This window comes from Copadichromis virginalis, linkage group LG6 (assembly GCF_057382275.1).
Source record: "Copadichromis virginalis isolate Kocher_CV1m ecotype Utaka linkage group LG6, C_Virginalis_male_GT1.1, whole genome shotgun sequence".
NCBI lineage: Eukaryota > Metazoa > Chordata > Actinopteri > Cichliformes > Cichlidae > Copadichromis > Copadichromis virginalis.
The window spans coordinates 14,492,472-14,507,107 of NC_140623.1; the positions used below are offsets into that span (position 1 = coordinate 14,492,472).

General features: G+C 42.6%; 2 protein-coding genes across 3 annotated transcripts in view; both read right to left on the reverse strand.

Moving 5' to 3' along the window:
* Positions 1 to 345: 345 nt before the first annotated feature.
* LOC146707475 (uncharacterized) lies at positions 346 to 10,358 on the reverse strand. The gene is made up of 2 exons (XM_085458837.1): positions 10,078 to 10,358; positions 346 to 5,008 (listed from the first exon to the last, which is right to left on the reverse strand). Exon 2 carries the CDS (start codon positions 4,886 to 4,888, stop codon positions 1,838 to 1,840), a length of 3,051 nt encoding a protein of 1,016 aa, XP_085314963.1. The 5' UTR covers positions 4,889 to 5,008; positions 10,078 to 10,358; the 3' UTR covers positions 346 to 1,837.
* Positions 10,359 to 12,508: 2,150 nt separating this feature from the next.
* The window catches only part of LOC146707476 (protein sidekick-1-like), a 295,921-nt gene continuing 293,793 nt past the window's right edge, over positions 12,509 to 14,636 (reverse strand). For both annotated transcript variants that reach the window (XM_085458835.1, XM_085458834.1), the window contains one exon: positions 12,509 to 14,312. In XM_085458835.1, coding sequence (XP_085314961.1) covers positions 14,007 to 14,312 — 306 coding nt within the window. In that variant the 3' untranslated portion in view covers positions 12,509 to 14,006. The remainder of the gene's footprint in view (positions 14,313 to 14,636) is intronic.

Genomic DNA, 14,636 nt, shown 5'->3' on the forward strand with positions numbered 1-14,636 from the left:
TAAAGTTTAAAACTAATCCATTAAAGATTGTGGGTAACATTAAGTTTTTCACATTTGTTGTGACCTGACCCGAATTTCACCAAAACTAAATCAGCTGCAGCCTGTTATTGGCATTTACCATCAAAACAAAATTAGAAAATATCTTGAAAACTGTGAATTCTTAACTGCTAACAAAAAGAACCAGTCACATACTTCCTCCCCCTTGAGGGAGAACTATTTTGTGTCACAGGACTTGACATCTGAAGCGAGTTTGAGTAACTAACAGATGAAACATGGAACGATGTCCATTCCTTTGTTTCTTTGGACACATCTGATGTGGTTTCACGGTCTCACAACAAGTACTGGTGAAGTGAATACGTTTTATTCTTAGGACACTTTTCCAAACACAGTTACAAAATGCTCACTTTCAGAGAAGCAAAAAGAATCAGACGTGTAAGATATGCCCACACATACAGATAAAAATGCTGAATCGCGATCGCTGAAACATTTTGGTGTCTGAGCGTTCAGTGTGTGTCGGCAGATGTGTGTGTCGAAGGCCAAAGATTTACATGCTGGTCACGAGTGTGACAGTCTGTAAGACCAGGGCGCTTTACAAAAGTGCTTCACAAGGGGGATAAATCAGGCACACGAGGGAGAGCCGTGAGCCTCAAAGAACAAACTGTCATGCAGAGCTTTTGTATTTCAAGAGTAATGATACGACTTCTTCAGTCCAGCTGTGAAACTTGCAGAAAACAGCAGAGACAAACTGTCAGGCATCTTACTGTACACACAGAAACCATTTGTGACACCAGTACTGTGGTTCTGCATGCTTTTCCCCATTAAGCAAAGTTTGGAAGCAAAAAGCAGCACATTCATGAACTTTTCAGAACAATCTAACGAGAAAACACAAATCCTGATGCGAAATGGGCTCTCTGCGTTAATTTACAAAGTTTTTTCAGTAGTAAAGAAATGAGCATTTTTAGAAGTGGGAGTTTTCTTCTTTTTTGCTGCTTTTCTGTAATTTGTCTTTTGTCTCCAATAGGCGTCGCATTTTGGCTCAGTATATGTGCTATAAGAAAGTTATAAAGTGCTATGTTTTTAGGTTATGATAGTCATGTTTGAGTAGGTTTGCAAGACACAAGAAAAAACAAACAAACACATTAAACAGGTTATTCTCTCTCACAGCATTTAAGACAGATGAACAGCAGCTCTGTGACTGGCTTTTCATCTGTGACTCAACATCAGTTTTCACCCTCACTGTCTAATGTCAATGAACAGAATTAAATGATTTGTAAGCCACTTAGAAGTAAAGAAGTGAGGGGTTGAGTGGGCTAACTCAAGAAGATCATTAAAAGTAAGAGTCAGAATTCAGAGAAATCTCTGCATGCAATAGGCGGGGACAAAAATCATACTGGAAGGCTGTGTTTAAAGTGACATGTGAGTAGTGGAAATCCTGGCATGGGCTCATAAATCATTAATATGACCAAAAAGGTATTAATCTTGATTCTTCTGAAAAGCTCATAAAAAATGATGTCTTTCACAATATCTGCTGTATTTATACTTTGCCCATTTGTGAAGTTTGGCTTCACAAAAACCTCCAGTTAAGCACTAACAAGTCTTTACTGGGACTGCCAGAAACTGATCTGTTAGTGTTGTTCATAATCCAAACCAATTATGTTACCTCATTTTTTATGTTCATGTCAGCCTAAATTTGCCTTAGTTATGCTTGTAATACATTTTGGTTTTGTATTCTTCCTCAAATATTAGTAAGGCATCAAACTCCAACAAACATGCAAAACCACTGGTACGGTCATTTCAAAGTAACCACCAAGCCTTTGTTGTTTTCCTTTCACTGCACTTAGGGGTGGAATTTACTGATGTGTCTGTTTCTGTCCCCGGTCTGTGTAAAAGTCTGTGCACAGTGGGGGCAGGAGTACGGTCTCTCCCCTGTGTGTATCCTCATGTGAACATTTAGTTTGTCTTTGCTAATAAAGCGTTTGCTGCAGCAGGTGCACGCATACGGTTTATCTCCCGTGTGGTAGCGCTGGTGCATCTTCAGCTCTGTCATGCGGCCATAAGTTCTACCGCACTGGGGACACTCGTAACTGGGCCGAACCTCCATGTGCTGTCTGCTGTGTAGGCGCAACCCGCTGGACGACCTGAAACTCTTACTGCACTGGGAACACTGGAAAGGTTTTTCTCCTGTGTGGATGTGCACATGTAGCTTGAGGCTCGCTGCGGATGGGAAGCCGTTCCCACAGATGGAGCAGAGATGAGGTCTCTCCCCTGTGTGGATCGTCAGGTGTTTCTCCAGCTTATTCTTGTTCAGGAACGTCCTCCCGCAGACGGAGCAGGTCTGCGGCTGCTCTCCCTCGTGTGAACTCATGTGTTCCGTCAGCTCCATCAGGGTGGAGAAAGCAAAATCGCACCGAGTGCAGGAGTAGGGCCTCTCCTTCTTGAATTTCCTGTGTTTGAGGCAGTGCTGCTCTAGATCTTCCCTCTCCTCAAAGGTTTCAATACAACAGGTGCACTGGTACGGTCTTTCTTCAGTATGAGTCCGCAGGTGATACTTCAAAGCGGTTAACTGCAGAAAGACGGTGTCGCAGTGTGGACATTTAGATTCGCGCCTGTTATGGACCATTAAGTGCCTCTTATAGTGGGAAAGCTTGAGGAAGTGTTTGCGGCACAGTGCACAGTAATACTGTTCGCTTTCATGACTTTGCTCGTGCTTCTTCAGAGCATACTCAACTTTAAACTTCTTTCCACACGTGCTGCAGGAATAAGACTTCTGATGCACCGCCATGTGTACCTCCAGTTCTTCAAGACTACCAAAGGTTTCATCACACTTTGGGCAGGTCCCCTTGTTTTCTTTCACATGTACCTCCAGGTGTTTGTTGAGGTCTTCCACAAAGGCAAAGTCTGTCTGACAATCAGGGCACGTGAAACACTCCCCATTCGATGCTTTCCTATGAGTCACTATGTGCCGTTTCAAGTGATACATTCGGCGGAATTCTTTGCCGCAGTCGCCACAGACGAGGCTTCGAGGACCCGACGCGACCTTCTTGTGTAATTTAAGGTGACTCGCAAGCGCAGCCTTCTCCTTGAACTGTTTATCGCATGCGAGACATGTCAGGCCTTCGACTGCGTGGGTTTTCTTGTGCGCTCTCATATCGAGCCAGCTACTGAAACTTTTGCCACATTTAGAGCAGATGTATTTGCCCAGATTGTGCTGGTTCCTCACATGTCGGGTCATGTGGTAGGACTGGCTAAAAGTCATGGCGCAGACAGGACAGCTGAAGGGTTTCTCCTTTGTGTGTGTCCTCATGTGTCTCATGAGTTTGTTTGGCCCTCTAAAGCGTCTGTTTATGCAGATGGGACAGAAATGGCCTTTTGTTTTCGCAGTGGCGGTGGGGTTTTCTTTCGGTCTCCCTTCATCTTGAGATGGTGCTTCATCGGAATTTCCTTCTTCCATCAAAACATTCGCTTTGGATCCCGTATCCTGAAAATCCCTGTTACCGAAAGCTGGATCGTCACTTGTTATTTCTTCAATCTTCACTTCGACTCTCTCGATTTGCTGAGAACTTTGTCCCTCTGTGTGGGTAGAGAAACTTTTGCTGTCTGACTCGACATGACTAGAAAACACGTCGCTGTTGGATAATTTTTCACGACATTCTGGATATGACAGAACATCTGACTTGTGCTTCCTCTTGTGACTTTTCAACTCTGCAAAGCTCTCTAAAGTTATCCCACAGGCAGTGCAGACATGCTGTCCTGCACCGTGCTGGTTCCTCAGGTGTCGGGTCATGTGGTACGACTGGCTGAAGCTCATAGAGCAGACAGGGCAGTTGAACGGTTTCTCCTTTGTGTGAGTCCTCATGTGTCTGGCAAGCTTGTGAGCGTCTCTGAAGCGGCGATCGGGGCAGATGGGACAGTAGGGACCTTTTGGTTTAGTTGAAAATGGATCAAAGTCCTCATCATTGGTGTTGTCGTCATCCTCAAAACCATCACTAGTTTTGTTGTACCTGTGCTTGTTCAGCTTGTGTAAAGATGAAGATGAGGCTCCATTTTCATTATCGCAAGTCAGATTGGTCTCACTAGTAGTCTGAGACTCTGCATCATTGTCATTATTACAGAGCTTATCATTGCTGTAGCAGTTACCTTTGGGTTTGAGTGACTGAGTTTTAGTCAAGCGCGTGTTTGTTTTTGACCTTTTTTCCCCACGGCGAGGCCTTCCTCTTTTAGCTTTTCTTTGAACCGGTGGTTCTAAGTCATCTCCAATGTCCACGCTGACTTCATGAATATCAAACAGCTGAGATCCATTTAGCAAGGTTTCCACTTCTTTACCAATAACTAACGCTGTGGTCAAAGTCAGACTTTCTCTCCCATTCAGAAGCCTCTCTCTGAGCTGTGGGTAGCTTGTTTTCTCAATCAGCTGATTCAAGAGGAGTTCATCCTTCAAGTGTCCATAACTGCAAGGCCTGAGCAGCTCTTCTAAAGCAGACACAAACTGATCTACAGTCTCTCCAGGCATCTGAGCCCTTTGGTGGAATTTAAGGCGGTGCATCTGAGTGGTGTGATCAGAGCTGAAGTAAGCTGTCAGTGTTGATATGGCTGCTGCGTAGGTGGTGTCATTTTGGATCAGTGTTGTGAAGATACGCTGCCCCTCCGGGCCAAGGCAGTTCTGTAAGAGCAGACACTTACTGGAGTCGACCAGCTCTTTTTCACTGAGTGCTTCGACATAGTGTTCGAACGCTTTGAGCCATTTAGACCAAAGCAAGGCTGGCTCACCGTGGACAGGCAAGAAAGGTGGAGGCGGGGACAGGATTATCAGCAGTGGCTCTGCAAGGGGCTCCAAAGCGGGGTCCTGTTTTATCACATCCTCATCTACCTTCACAGATACTTCACTCATTGTTAGGTTTTATGAAGTTTGCTCACAGGGGCTAATTTTTTCCTTCTCCCAGTCCAGTAAGACTTCACTCACTCTAAGACGTCACTCTGTGAACTCTGTGTTCCTGCCATCCGAGCTCATCTAGGAAAACAGTAAAATATACAAACACAAATTAGCTTCAGGCGTAGTTTCTCCACATGCAGATTATTTCACTAAAATACACGCCTCACTATAATTACAGCAGCTTAATACCACAGTCTAATAATAACTCACACATTCATTGAGGTTATTATTCATTTTGAGTTCATTTATGTTAATAAAGGAAAATAGCTTTACTTGTTGTAACTCTGACCTTAACCTTAAGCATGATTTGGGCGAAGACTAATTAGATCATCACTGTGTGCAAGTTTCACTACACTCTGACCAATAACGTAGGAGTGGCAGCGATTCTTGAGAATAATAGTTGGATGGTTCTCTGTGACTGAATTAAGTTGCATTATTGGTCGGTGGGATGAATGTGTTAGCAAGGTATGTTGAGCCTGTAGTCAGAGTTTTCTGTGTTATGCAGACGGCTCTCATTTTACTTGGCTAGATCACCATGCTGAATTTTGCATTTCTCATAAACTGGTTGAACTGGCTGTTCAGAATTTCAGTTTCAAATCAGCTAAAAATGCCACATTTTCATTGATCTTATTTGTATTTGCTTTACATGTTTTATATGTGCAGTAGAGCAGGGCGATATGGCCAAAAATATTTATCACGATATATATTTGAAAATTTGCGATAACGATATAACCGACGATATAATTGATGCGAGACAAAATACAACTCCACAACATTACTAGCGCAAAAAGACAACCTTCCATTTATTTTCACTTAAACAAGAAGCTGGTTTTTATGTACATTAAAGCTTTATAAAAATGTAACAGTGCAAATGCAAATTCCTTGCTGAAAGTTTAACCAAAAGGCATTTCCAGTAGAAATGGGCTGACATATCCTGAGCATAACCATGTATAATATCCACTGAAGTTAAAAAGAGGTGCTTTGCAACATTAAACTGCAGTGTGCAGTACGCATTTTTCGGACCATAAGGTGCACGGGATTATAAGGCACATTAAGCGAAACAAAGCAGTCAGATAAATCAAACTTTATTAAACTCATTCTTCTTGCTTCCTCCACTTCTGTACCATTGATTCATTAATGTTGAATTCTCTGGCAGCTGCTCTATTCCCATGTTGTTGCAGTATATTAATGACTAACCTCATATTGTGGATGGATTATCTCAGTTGTTCTCCTGACTGAAGTTTGGTCCGTTTACAGCATCCTGCCATGCGATTGCATTTGTCTCTAACCATGAAGAACCTTCACGTTAACTTTTATAAGTGGAAAAGTGTTAGTGTTCGTCCTCCAGCTTCACTGTTTATGTTATGCTAACATAGCTGTGTCGCTAGCGATCACGTAGCACATCATTATATACCAGCTAGCCCAACTTCAGTAACCCTACAAACGTCACTGCTGTTTAGTTTCCTGTCTTCATTTATGTTGGAAGTGATAGCAGAGCTGTACGTTTGATTTTTTTCAGAAATCTCTCAGTCAGAACATGCAATATCATGCTTAGGTAACTAGCGAAACTAGCGAGCTAACTTCCGCTAGCTTCCTGCTAACTTCTAACTCCATTAAATGTAATAACTTTTGTTTTCATGGATGCCTGGAAGTTAAACTTTATAGTTACACCTGGTAAAGCAGCAATGCTGATCGTTTTATTAAAGATGAAAGAATTTAGACAGTTTTTAACTCTAAGTGATGCTGCAGTGTTGTTTGACCTGAAGCATACGGAGTTTAGGACCCAGATTACTCCCAGATTTAAGAGCATCTTAGTCCGACAAATACGACAATAACAACGGCCGCTTGCATGTTCTGCAAAAAAAATGTGCTTTGTTGTATATCTGACGGACAAACACCAAACCAGTTCCACATCACGGAAGTTGCACCATTTTTACAAACCAATTCTGGTTCATCTGTTTCACTCAACAATCGGCCATGTGCGTATGAAAACAAAGGCACTGCGCATGCGCGTTTTACTCCCATTCTATCGCGATATTTCATTTTCCTATCGTTGCCTAACATTATACCGGTATTACCGTGAACGGTATAATATGGCCCAGCCCTATCACGACATATATTAGAAAATTTGCGATAACGATATAACCGATGATATAATTGATGCGAGACAAAATACAACTCCACAACATTACTAGCGCAAAAAGACAACCTTCCATTTATTTTCACTTAAACAAGAAGCTGGTTTTTATGTACATTAAAGCTTTATAAAAATGTAACAGTGCAAATGCAAATTCCTTGCTGAAAGTTTAACCAAAAGGCATTTCCAGTAGAAATGGGCTGACATATCCTGAGCATAACCATGTATAATATCTACTGAAGTTAAAAAGAGGTGCTTTGCAACATTAAACTGCAGTGTGCAGTACGTATTTTTCGGACCATAAGGTGCAACCTTGTATTGTGGATGGATTATCTCAGTTGTTCTCCTGACTGAAGTTTGGTCCGTTTACAGCATCCTGCCATGCGATTGCATTTGTCTCTAACTATCAGGAACCTTAACGTTAACTTTTATAAGTGGAAAAGTGTTAGTGTTCGTCCTCCAGCTTCACTGTTTATGTTATGCTAACATAGCTGTGTCGCTAGCGATCAGGTAGCACATCATTATATACCAGCTAGCCCAACTTCAGTAACCCTACAAACGTCACTGCTGTTTAGTTTCCTGTCTTCATTTATGTTGGACGTGATAGCAGAGCTGTACGTTTGAATATTTCCAGAAATCTCTCAGTCAGAACATGCTATATCATGCTTAGGTAACTAGCGAAACTAGCGAGCTAACTTCCGCTAGCTTCCTGCTAACTTCTAACTCCGTTAAATGTAATACATTTTGTTTTCATGGATGCCTGGAAGTTAAACTTCATAGTTTCACCTGGTTAAGCAGCAATGCTGATCGTTTTATTAAAGATGAAAGAATTTAGACAGTTTTTAACGCTCAGTGATGCTGCAGTGTTCGTTTGACCTGAAGCATACGGAGTTTAGGACCCAGATTACTCCCAGATTTAAGAGCATCTTAGTCCAACAAATACGACAATAACGACGGCCGCTTGCATGTTCTGCAAAAAAATGTGCTTTGTGGTGTATCTGACGGACAAACACCAAACCAGTTCCACATCACTGAAGTTGCACCATTTTTACAAACCAATTCTGGTTCATCTGTTTCACTCAACAATCGGCCATGTGCGTATGAAAACAAAGGCACTGTGCATGCGCGTTTTACTCATATTCTATCGCGATAATTCATTTTCCTATTGTTGCCTAACATTATACCGGTATTACTGTGAACGGTATAATATGGCCCAGCACTAATGTGCAGCTTGTTAAGCTTCACCTTACTAACACCACAGGATGAAGCCCAGCTGTAATGCAAACTTCACATTGCATTGTCTGGCAAATTTACAAAAAAATCAATGTTTTTATGTTTGCTTCTACTATTTTTTTTTAACACTGCTGGAACACTTCCTCAAATAGTGTAACTACCTTTAAACTAGGTTATATTACTCTCACTTCCACCTTGCAAAAAGTAAAAGTGGCTTCTATGTTTTCTGAGTGGACTAGGCAGTGCTTAGCTGATTGAGTTTCTGTGAAACTCCCCTTTTTATTTGAGCACATGCAGATCCTAAAGTAGAAAGGCTGTGTTAACACAGAGAGATTATAACCAGCGCTGCGATACCTGCCACTGTCCAATTTGCACAAAACAGCTTCATCAGGGATTCAAACGGGCCATATTTTTATGGTAAGCCGTGGTGAGAGGCTGCTAGATGTCGATTGCAGTTGCAGTGAAGTTGCCTGTTTACCTGAATTGCACAGACCTGTAGAATGGTCAGCTGGCAAATGAATAGTGGACATGTGAAATTGGTCAAAAATAGAAATATGGTGCTGCACTGAAAACTGCCTTGTGATTGATTTGGTTGCCTGTACTTTGGAACACGTCAACCTGTCTGTAAACAATTACCAGCTGCTGACGAGCAAATGACTTCTTGTTCCAAAGTGACATCTTTTGAAACATGTTAGTTTTAGTAGTAGGGCACAAGGTGTCCTCTGCAGACAATCACTCCTCATACAGTCTGACAAACCCTGTATCGTTTAATTACTGCTTGGTACCATCGTTAATTGTGACAGCCAATTTTGATTTAGTTTTAGTCATAATCTTTTGACTAAAATCTTCTTTGAGTCTTATTCATAATTTAGGGATCTGAATTCTTTCAGCTTTAGTAGAATAAATCTAAAGTTTATTGTTTATTGTAAAAGTCTGTGGTGAGAGTTGCTCCACATGGTTTACAAAATGTCTTATTTTCCCTGATATCAAATGTGAAATGTTTCATTCTGGTCTCCTGGTCCTCTCAAGTGCTGACGTTTTGTCATGTGTTCATGAGAAACCGGGCAGCGAGGTTAAACGTGTACGTCTAACCTTGCTGCACAAGGACACTACTTCTGACTGGATGCCTTCCAAACTCCTCCCGCCTTTCTACAAAACTTAATTGGTTCTGATTGGATCTCTGGAATATTTTTATCTTGGTGTATTAGTTGATGAAAGCCCATCTATGAATCCTCACAGTGGTTAGGGTCGTGGGGGACTGGAGGTATCCCGGCTACCATACCGTGAGAGGCACTGTACATGCTGGACCGATCGAACAGCCAGAATTACTGGTCAAAGAAATTAATGCTGCTTGGTGGTTAGTGAGTGGTTAAAGACAAGTTGCCGTCTTCCAAAAAATTACTGTTTCAGCTCCTTGTCCATTATGGCCACCCTCTCTTTAAGCCAACTTTTCTGCCTCCTTCAGTGGAAAAACTTCAAGTGCTTAATTATAAAAATAAGCTGGACATTTTGTCTTTTCCACGCACATCAGAATCAAACTGATCACCTCCCTCAAAGAAATAATCGCAGTAGGTTATACCAGTATGATGGTGACTCTGGCCCCCTCAAAGTGAGTGACTGCGGCGCGGCCCTGCGACCAGCAACACGGTGCACGCGCTAACGGTTTTTAACGTCCCTCTTCCACAGCGTCAAAGGGAAGAGAAGATTTTATAGCCACAGAGAAAAGAGGAAGCACTGAAGGAAGCATGAAGGAATGGAGGAGGACGCGAAAACTCACCAAACCAAACTGGGTCACAAGTCACGGCACGGACAGACAGACGGACGAAGAGACGGCGGGGGGAGGGACCGCAGACTCAGCTCCGAGCCGCAGCCATCAGCATCCCGGCAGCATGCTCCTCTCTGCAGCCGCGCACTTTAAAACACTCATTACATCTAAACGCTATGCTCACAACCAAAGCATGGAGTGAAAAACATAACCGCCATGTTAGCAGAGCTTCTTCCGGACACTGCCTCCCCTCTCACGGGGGTCTGTGTCAGCGCCCCACAGCGCCCTCAGCTGGCTGGAGGGGCGTATAATCCGCGACCCTTAGCCTTAACTTTAGCGGAAACAGCTGCTTTCTTCTACTAAGACCAAAGAGGTATTTTTATATTCAATACTTCATTAACGATTAACAATTTGTTGACCACTTAAAGTGTATCCCATTAAAACAATAACGTGTCTCAGTGTCTCTGTAAGGTGTTGCACATTTTCCGGATGCATCAATGGATTTGAATAAGGCAGAAGGTAAACAGGGAAGCAAGTTTAATGAAATCTCGTTTCACCTCATTTCTTCTGATTCTTTACGGTCTGAAGATTTCCATCAGTGTTAACGAATGCTTTAACTAATTAACGTTATTTATTAAAGTATTCACCTGCTGTCTGGGATTGAAACAAAAACATGGCAGCACAATCGGTGGTGGTGTGTTGTGAAGTACCTGTGGGGAATAAATGCACCGTGAGCTGCTCAAACCAGTGTTACAGACTTTTAATGAGACTTTAAAAAAAGTTTACAGTGTGCCGCACTCTTACTCAAACTGTTTCTCTCCTGTTTGAGGGATTTCTGTGCTTTGTGTGTGTTTTTCTTCGTCTCATTATTGCTGCACGCACACTTTGGGGACACAGGATCCAAACAGTGTTACTGCTGAAGGTTGAACAATATTTTAAGTATACTTCTGCATTTGGGAAGAGACAGAGGCATCAGAAACAAATGCATGCCAAAGCCTTTTATTGGTTGAACCGACTTTTAATTTGCAAATAAACCAAAAATTGCAGATTCACTGTGTTGCAGCTGTTATTAAATTAAATTAAACTTAATTTATATATTATGTGTATAATCACAACAGCAGTTCTTCAAGGCGCTTTATAATGTAAGATAGAGATCCTATGATAATATAGAGAAAACTAACAATCAGATGACCGCCTTTGAGCAAGCACTTGGCAACTGTGGGAAGGAAAAACTCCCTGCTTTACCCTATCCGATTGGGGATGATGAGAAACAGGACAAAAAAAAACAAAAAACACCAGGTATGTGAGGATTTCCATTTTATACTTATGTTTCACCCACTCCGATTGCATTTGACCACATAACTTTTCCTTGTAGATGAAGAGTTTTCAGGATTTCTCATAAAAGCATACTAAACTTGTCAGTGTCTTGGTAATGATCAAACAACTTTTAAAGCTGCTGTACTTTTAAGATCGTTATCCCGTTGAAAGGTCCACGTGCAGTACATTTTCAGCTTTCAGAGAAGACTAACATATCTTCAAACACTCAGCGTGTTGCAGAATTTAAGGTTAGATCAGTTACTGCAAGCTGCACAGTCCCCGAGGGAGTGAAGTAACCGGAGCATTTCCACCACCCTTACTCACAGTGGATATGACGTTCTGCTGCTTTGGCTTGCCCTAAATGTCTTCTTACTGCTGTGGTCCCCCCAAAACCAGACTGTTTTTTGTTTTTTAGTTTAAATATATGATATGTTTGCTAAGTGCGGTTGGGAATAAAATTAAAGTTTCTGACATGCACAAATCGTTAAGGTTTTATTTACATTGAACACTACATTCACACAATTCTTTCTCTGCAGCAAAGGCTTTTCCTGACGTCCAGGTTTACACAGCAGATCCTGAAAGCAGCGTCTCAGCGCTGACATCTACGGTAATCTGAGCCTCCGACTGTAATTTCAAGGCTTTAATGGTGTGATAAATGCGGGGAACTGACTACTTTTTCTACCACTGATTGTTGGCTTTTTCAATGTAACTGAACAATTTCCAAGGGTTGTACTTGTTTTTTTTCAAAAACAAGACAATTTTCTGAAGAACATGTATTTTGATATATTAAAATTACCTTTTTGGATTTCTACCTTAAGGTTTTTAATGCGTGGCTTTAACCACCTTATACTGCAGATTTGAAAAGAGCGCAGCACGACTATAATGAATGCACTTTGCAAAAAGGCACTTCACAACACTGAATAAATCTTTAAATAAAAAAGAAAGAAAGAAAAAAAGCTTTGGCACCCCCCTTTCCTTCTTTTTAATAAAATCCCCACAAGCAAAGCATTATTCATTCCTCTGAACATGCTACATGTGAAAGCACCGCCTTAAATCGGTTTACGCAATGAAGACAATGATGCAAGGAGACACTGTTGCAACACAACGGACCACACAGACACACGGGTAAACAATGACCATTTATTCACACACTGTATGGGGCTCAGGCGTGACAGGGTGAGGCGAGGCTGTTGGCCGGCGGGGCGGGTGAGGAACCTTTAAAGTATACATGATGAGCAAAAACCTTACAGAGAAATTTTATTTGCACTTGAAGAAAAGTACAAAGTACATGTGTGGTCTGGATTGCTGCTCCTTGAGGTGATGGTGGGGCTTCATGAAGTTCAACCATACTCAGTCTGAAGGAGGAGAAACCTCTTAAACATCCCGGGCACTTGTTCCACTCTGTCAGTCACTGTGTCTTACACTAGTAAACGTCTTCTCCTCTCTCTTGTCAGTAAGTGTACGTGAATGTTCTCCAGTGCCGTTTACTTTGACTCGCACAAACATGGCCAGACTACATACAAGAGCACACGCAGTAGAAAGTAGAGTCTCCCTGTACAAAATCCATCTCACAAAATATACAAACATACGCACAGTGGCACACTTTGCTCAGCAGTGAACTACACGGACGGATGAACAAGCTTCTGAAATTAGCAACTCACACGCATGCTCGTACGCACACGTCTCACAGTGAAATTCATTTTATTTAAAAATGTAACCTCGAACAGAACAGATATGAAGTGTGTGTGTGGAGGGTGGAGAAAGCAGGGAAGGGGTCAACTCAGTGCAAGTATTATGGCTTGGGAGCACTGATAACAGGCAGTAGACGGTAAAAAAAAACATGGTTTCCATTTAGTCCACACTGTTCTCAGAAAGCACTCAGCACCCTTATTATGGATGCTGAATGCCAAAGAAGCCCTGCCACGCTCACTCTCCATCCTTTTCAAGTTAAAAAACAAAAAAACAACTGTGATTATCGATTGTTTTCTTCTTCTGTGGTGTTCTTTTAAAGCTGACAGCTCCGAGTTTGTGTACGTGAACCAGCCTGTGAACAAAAGCTGCTCCGTTCTGTGCCGTCTCTTAACAACTCTCCTCAACCTTGAAGCTTCTCTCTCCCAGTGGGAGATACTGAAATGGTGCATCAGAGAGAGAGTGTGAGTGTGTGCGTTCTTGTGCACTTATGTGTAAAATACAGAAAACAGAGGATAATCTTTGTGCTGAAATCCCAGGATCCATCAGCTTGAGGTTGAATTCTCTCTTTGACAATAACACATAGTGACTAATCTAGTCATCACTCTCGGCGGAGCGTCTCTGGAATAGGCAGGAATATCAGGTGGTGAATGTGTGTTTGTGAGCACAGTGACACAGAGGCGTAAAAGAGCTGCACACACACACACACACACACACCCGTCAACTTGGGGCCTGCGTGAACGGGGGGAGAAGGCGAGTGAGAAGTTTAAGTTTAGTCCTTCGGGGCATGAAGGGGTGATTCAACACCAGTCCGTCCCACGTCTCCTCACCTTGTCTTCTGTCTCCTTTAGTCCAAACGCACGCCAGCGCTCTCCTTTCCTTCAATACATGTGTACATGTGTGAATAGTATCTTGTGCGGATTTTGTCTCTAGAGTCAAACGAATGAGGAGAATCCCGTCACAGGCGTGCGTGACCCCGGCGGGTTGGTGTTGGGATTAACGTGCGTGTGCGCCGGCTGCCCCGTGGGTGTGTACGCGCCCCCTGTGCTGTGCTGGGTGACCACGGTCTGGTAGTAGGGTTCTGTATCTGCGGTAGCGCACTCCTCATAGCCAAAAGACGTGCCGATGCCTTTAAGCCCCTTGGGCTGCCGCTTCCAGGAGTTGTAGTAGGTGGGGTCGCTCATGTAGTGGTTAACGAAGGAGTGCTTCGGCTGCTCGTCCTCGTAGTCGCTGTCTGTCAGCTGGATACAAACCCAAACAAAGTTAGAGGTGGAAGTTTTTTAGGGAGACACAGACAGACACACAGCCTTTCAGTTAAATGATGCAGAACCAGAGGAATACTGTTTTTTTCTCTTGTCATAACCTGTCATTGGAATTACCCACAATGCAACTCTGAGATTCTGGAGTGGTACGCTAGTAGCATTTCATTTCCCTTCCAGGCCCTGGCCTCAAGCAGACGTGACGAGCAGCAGGTTGTTTTCCCCCTAAAGTTTTTTTTTGTACCTCTAAAGACCTATTAATGTTTTGATGTGTAAAATTGCTGCACTTCCTTGTTGAGATGGGCT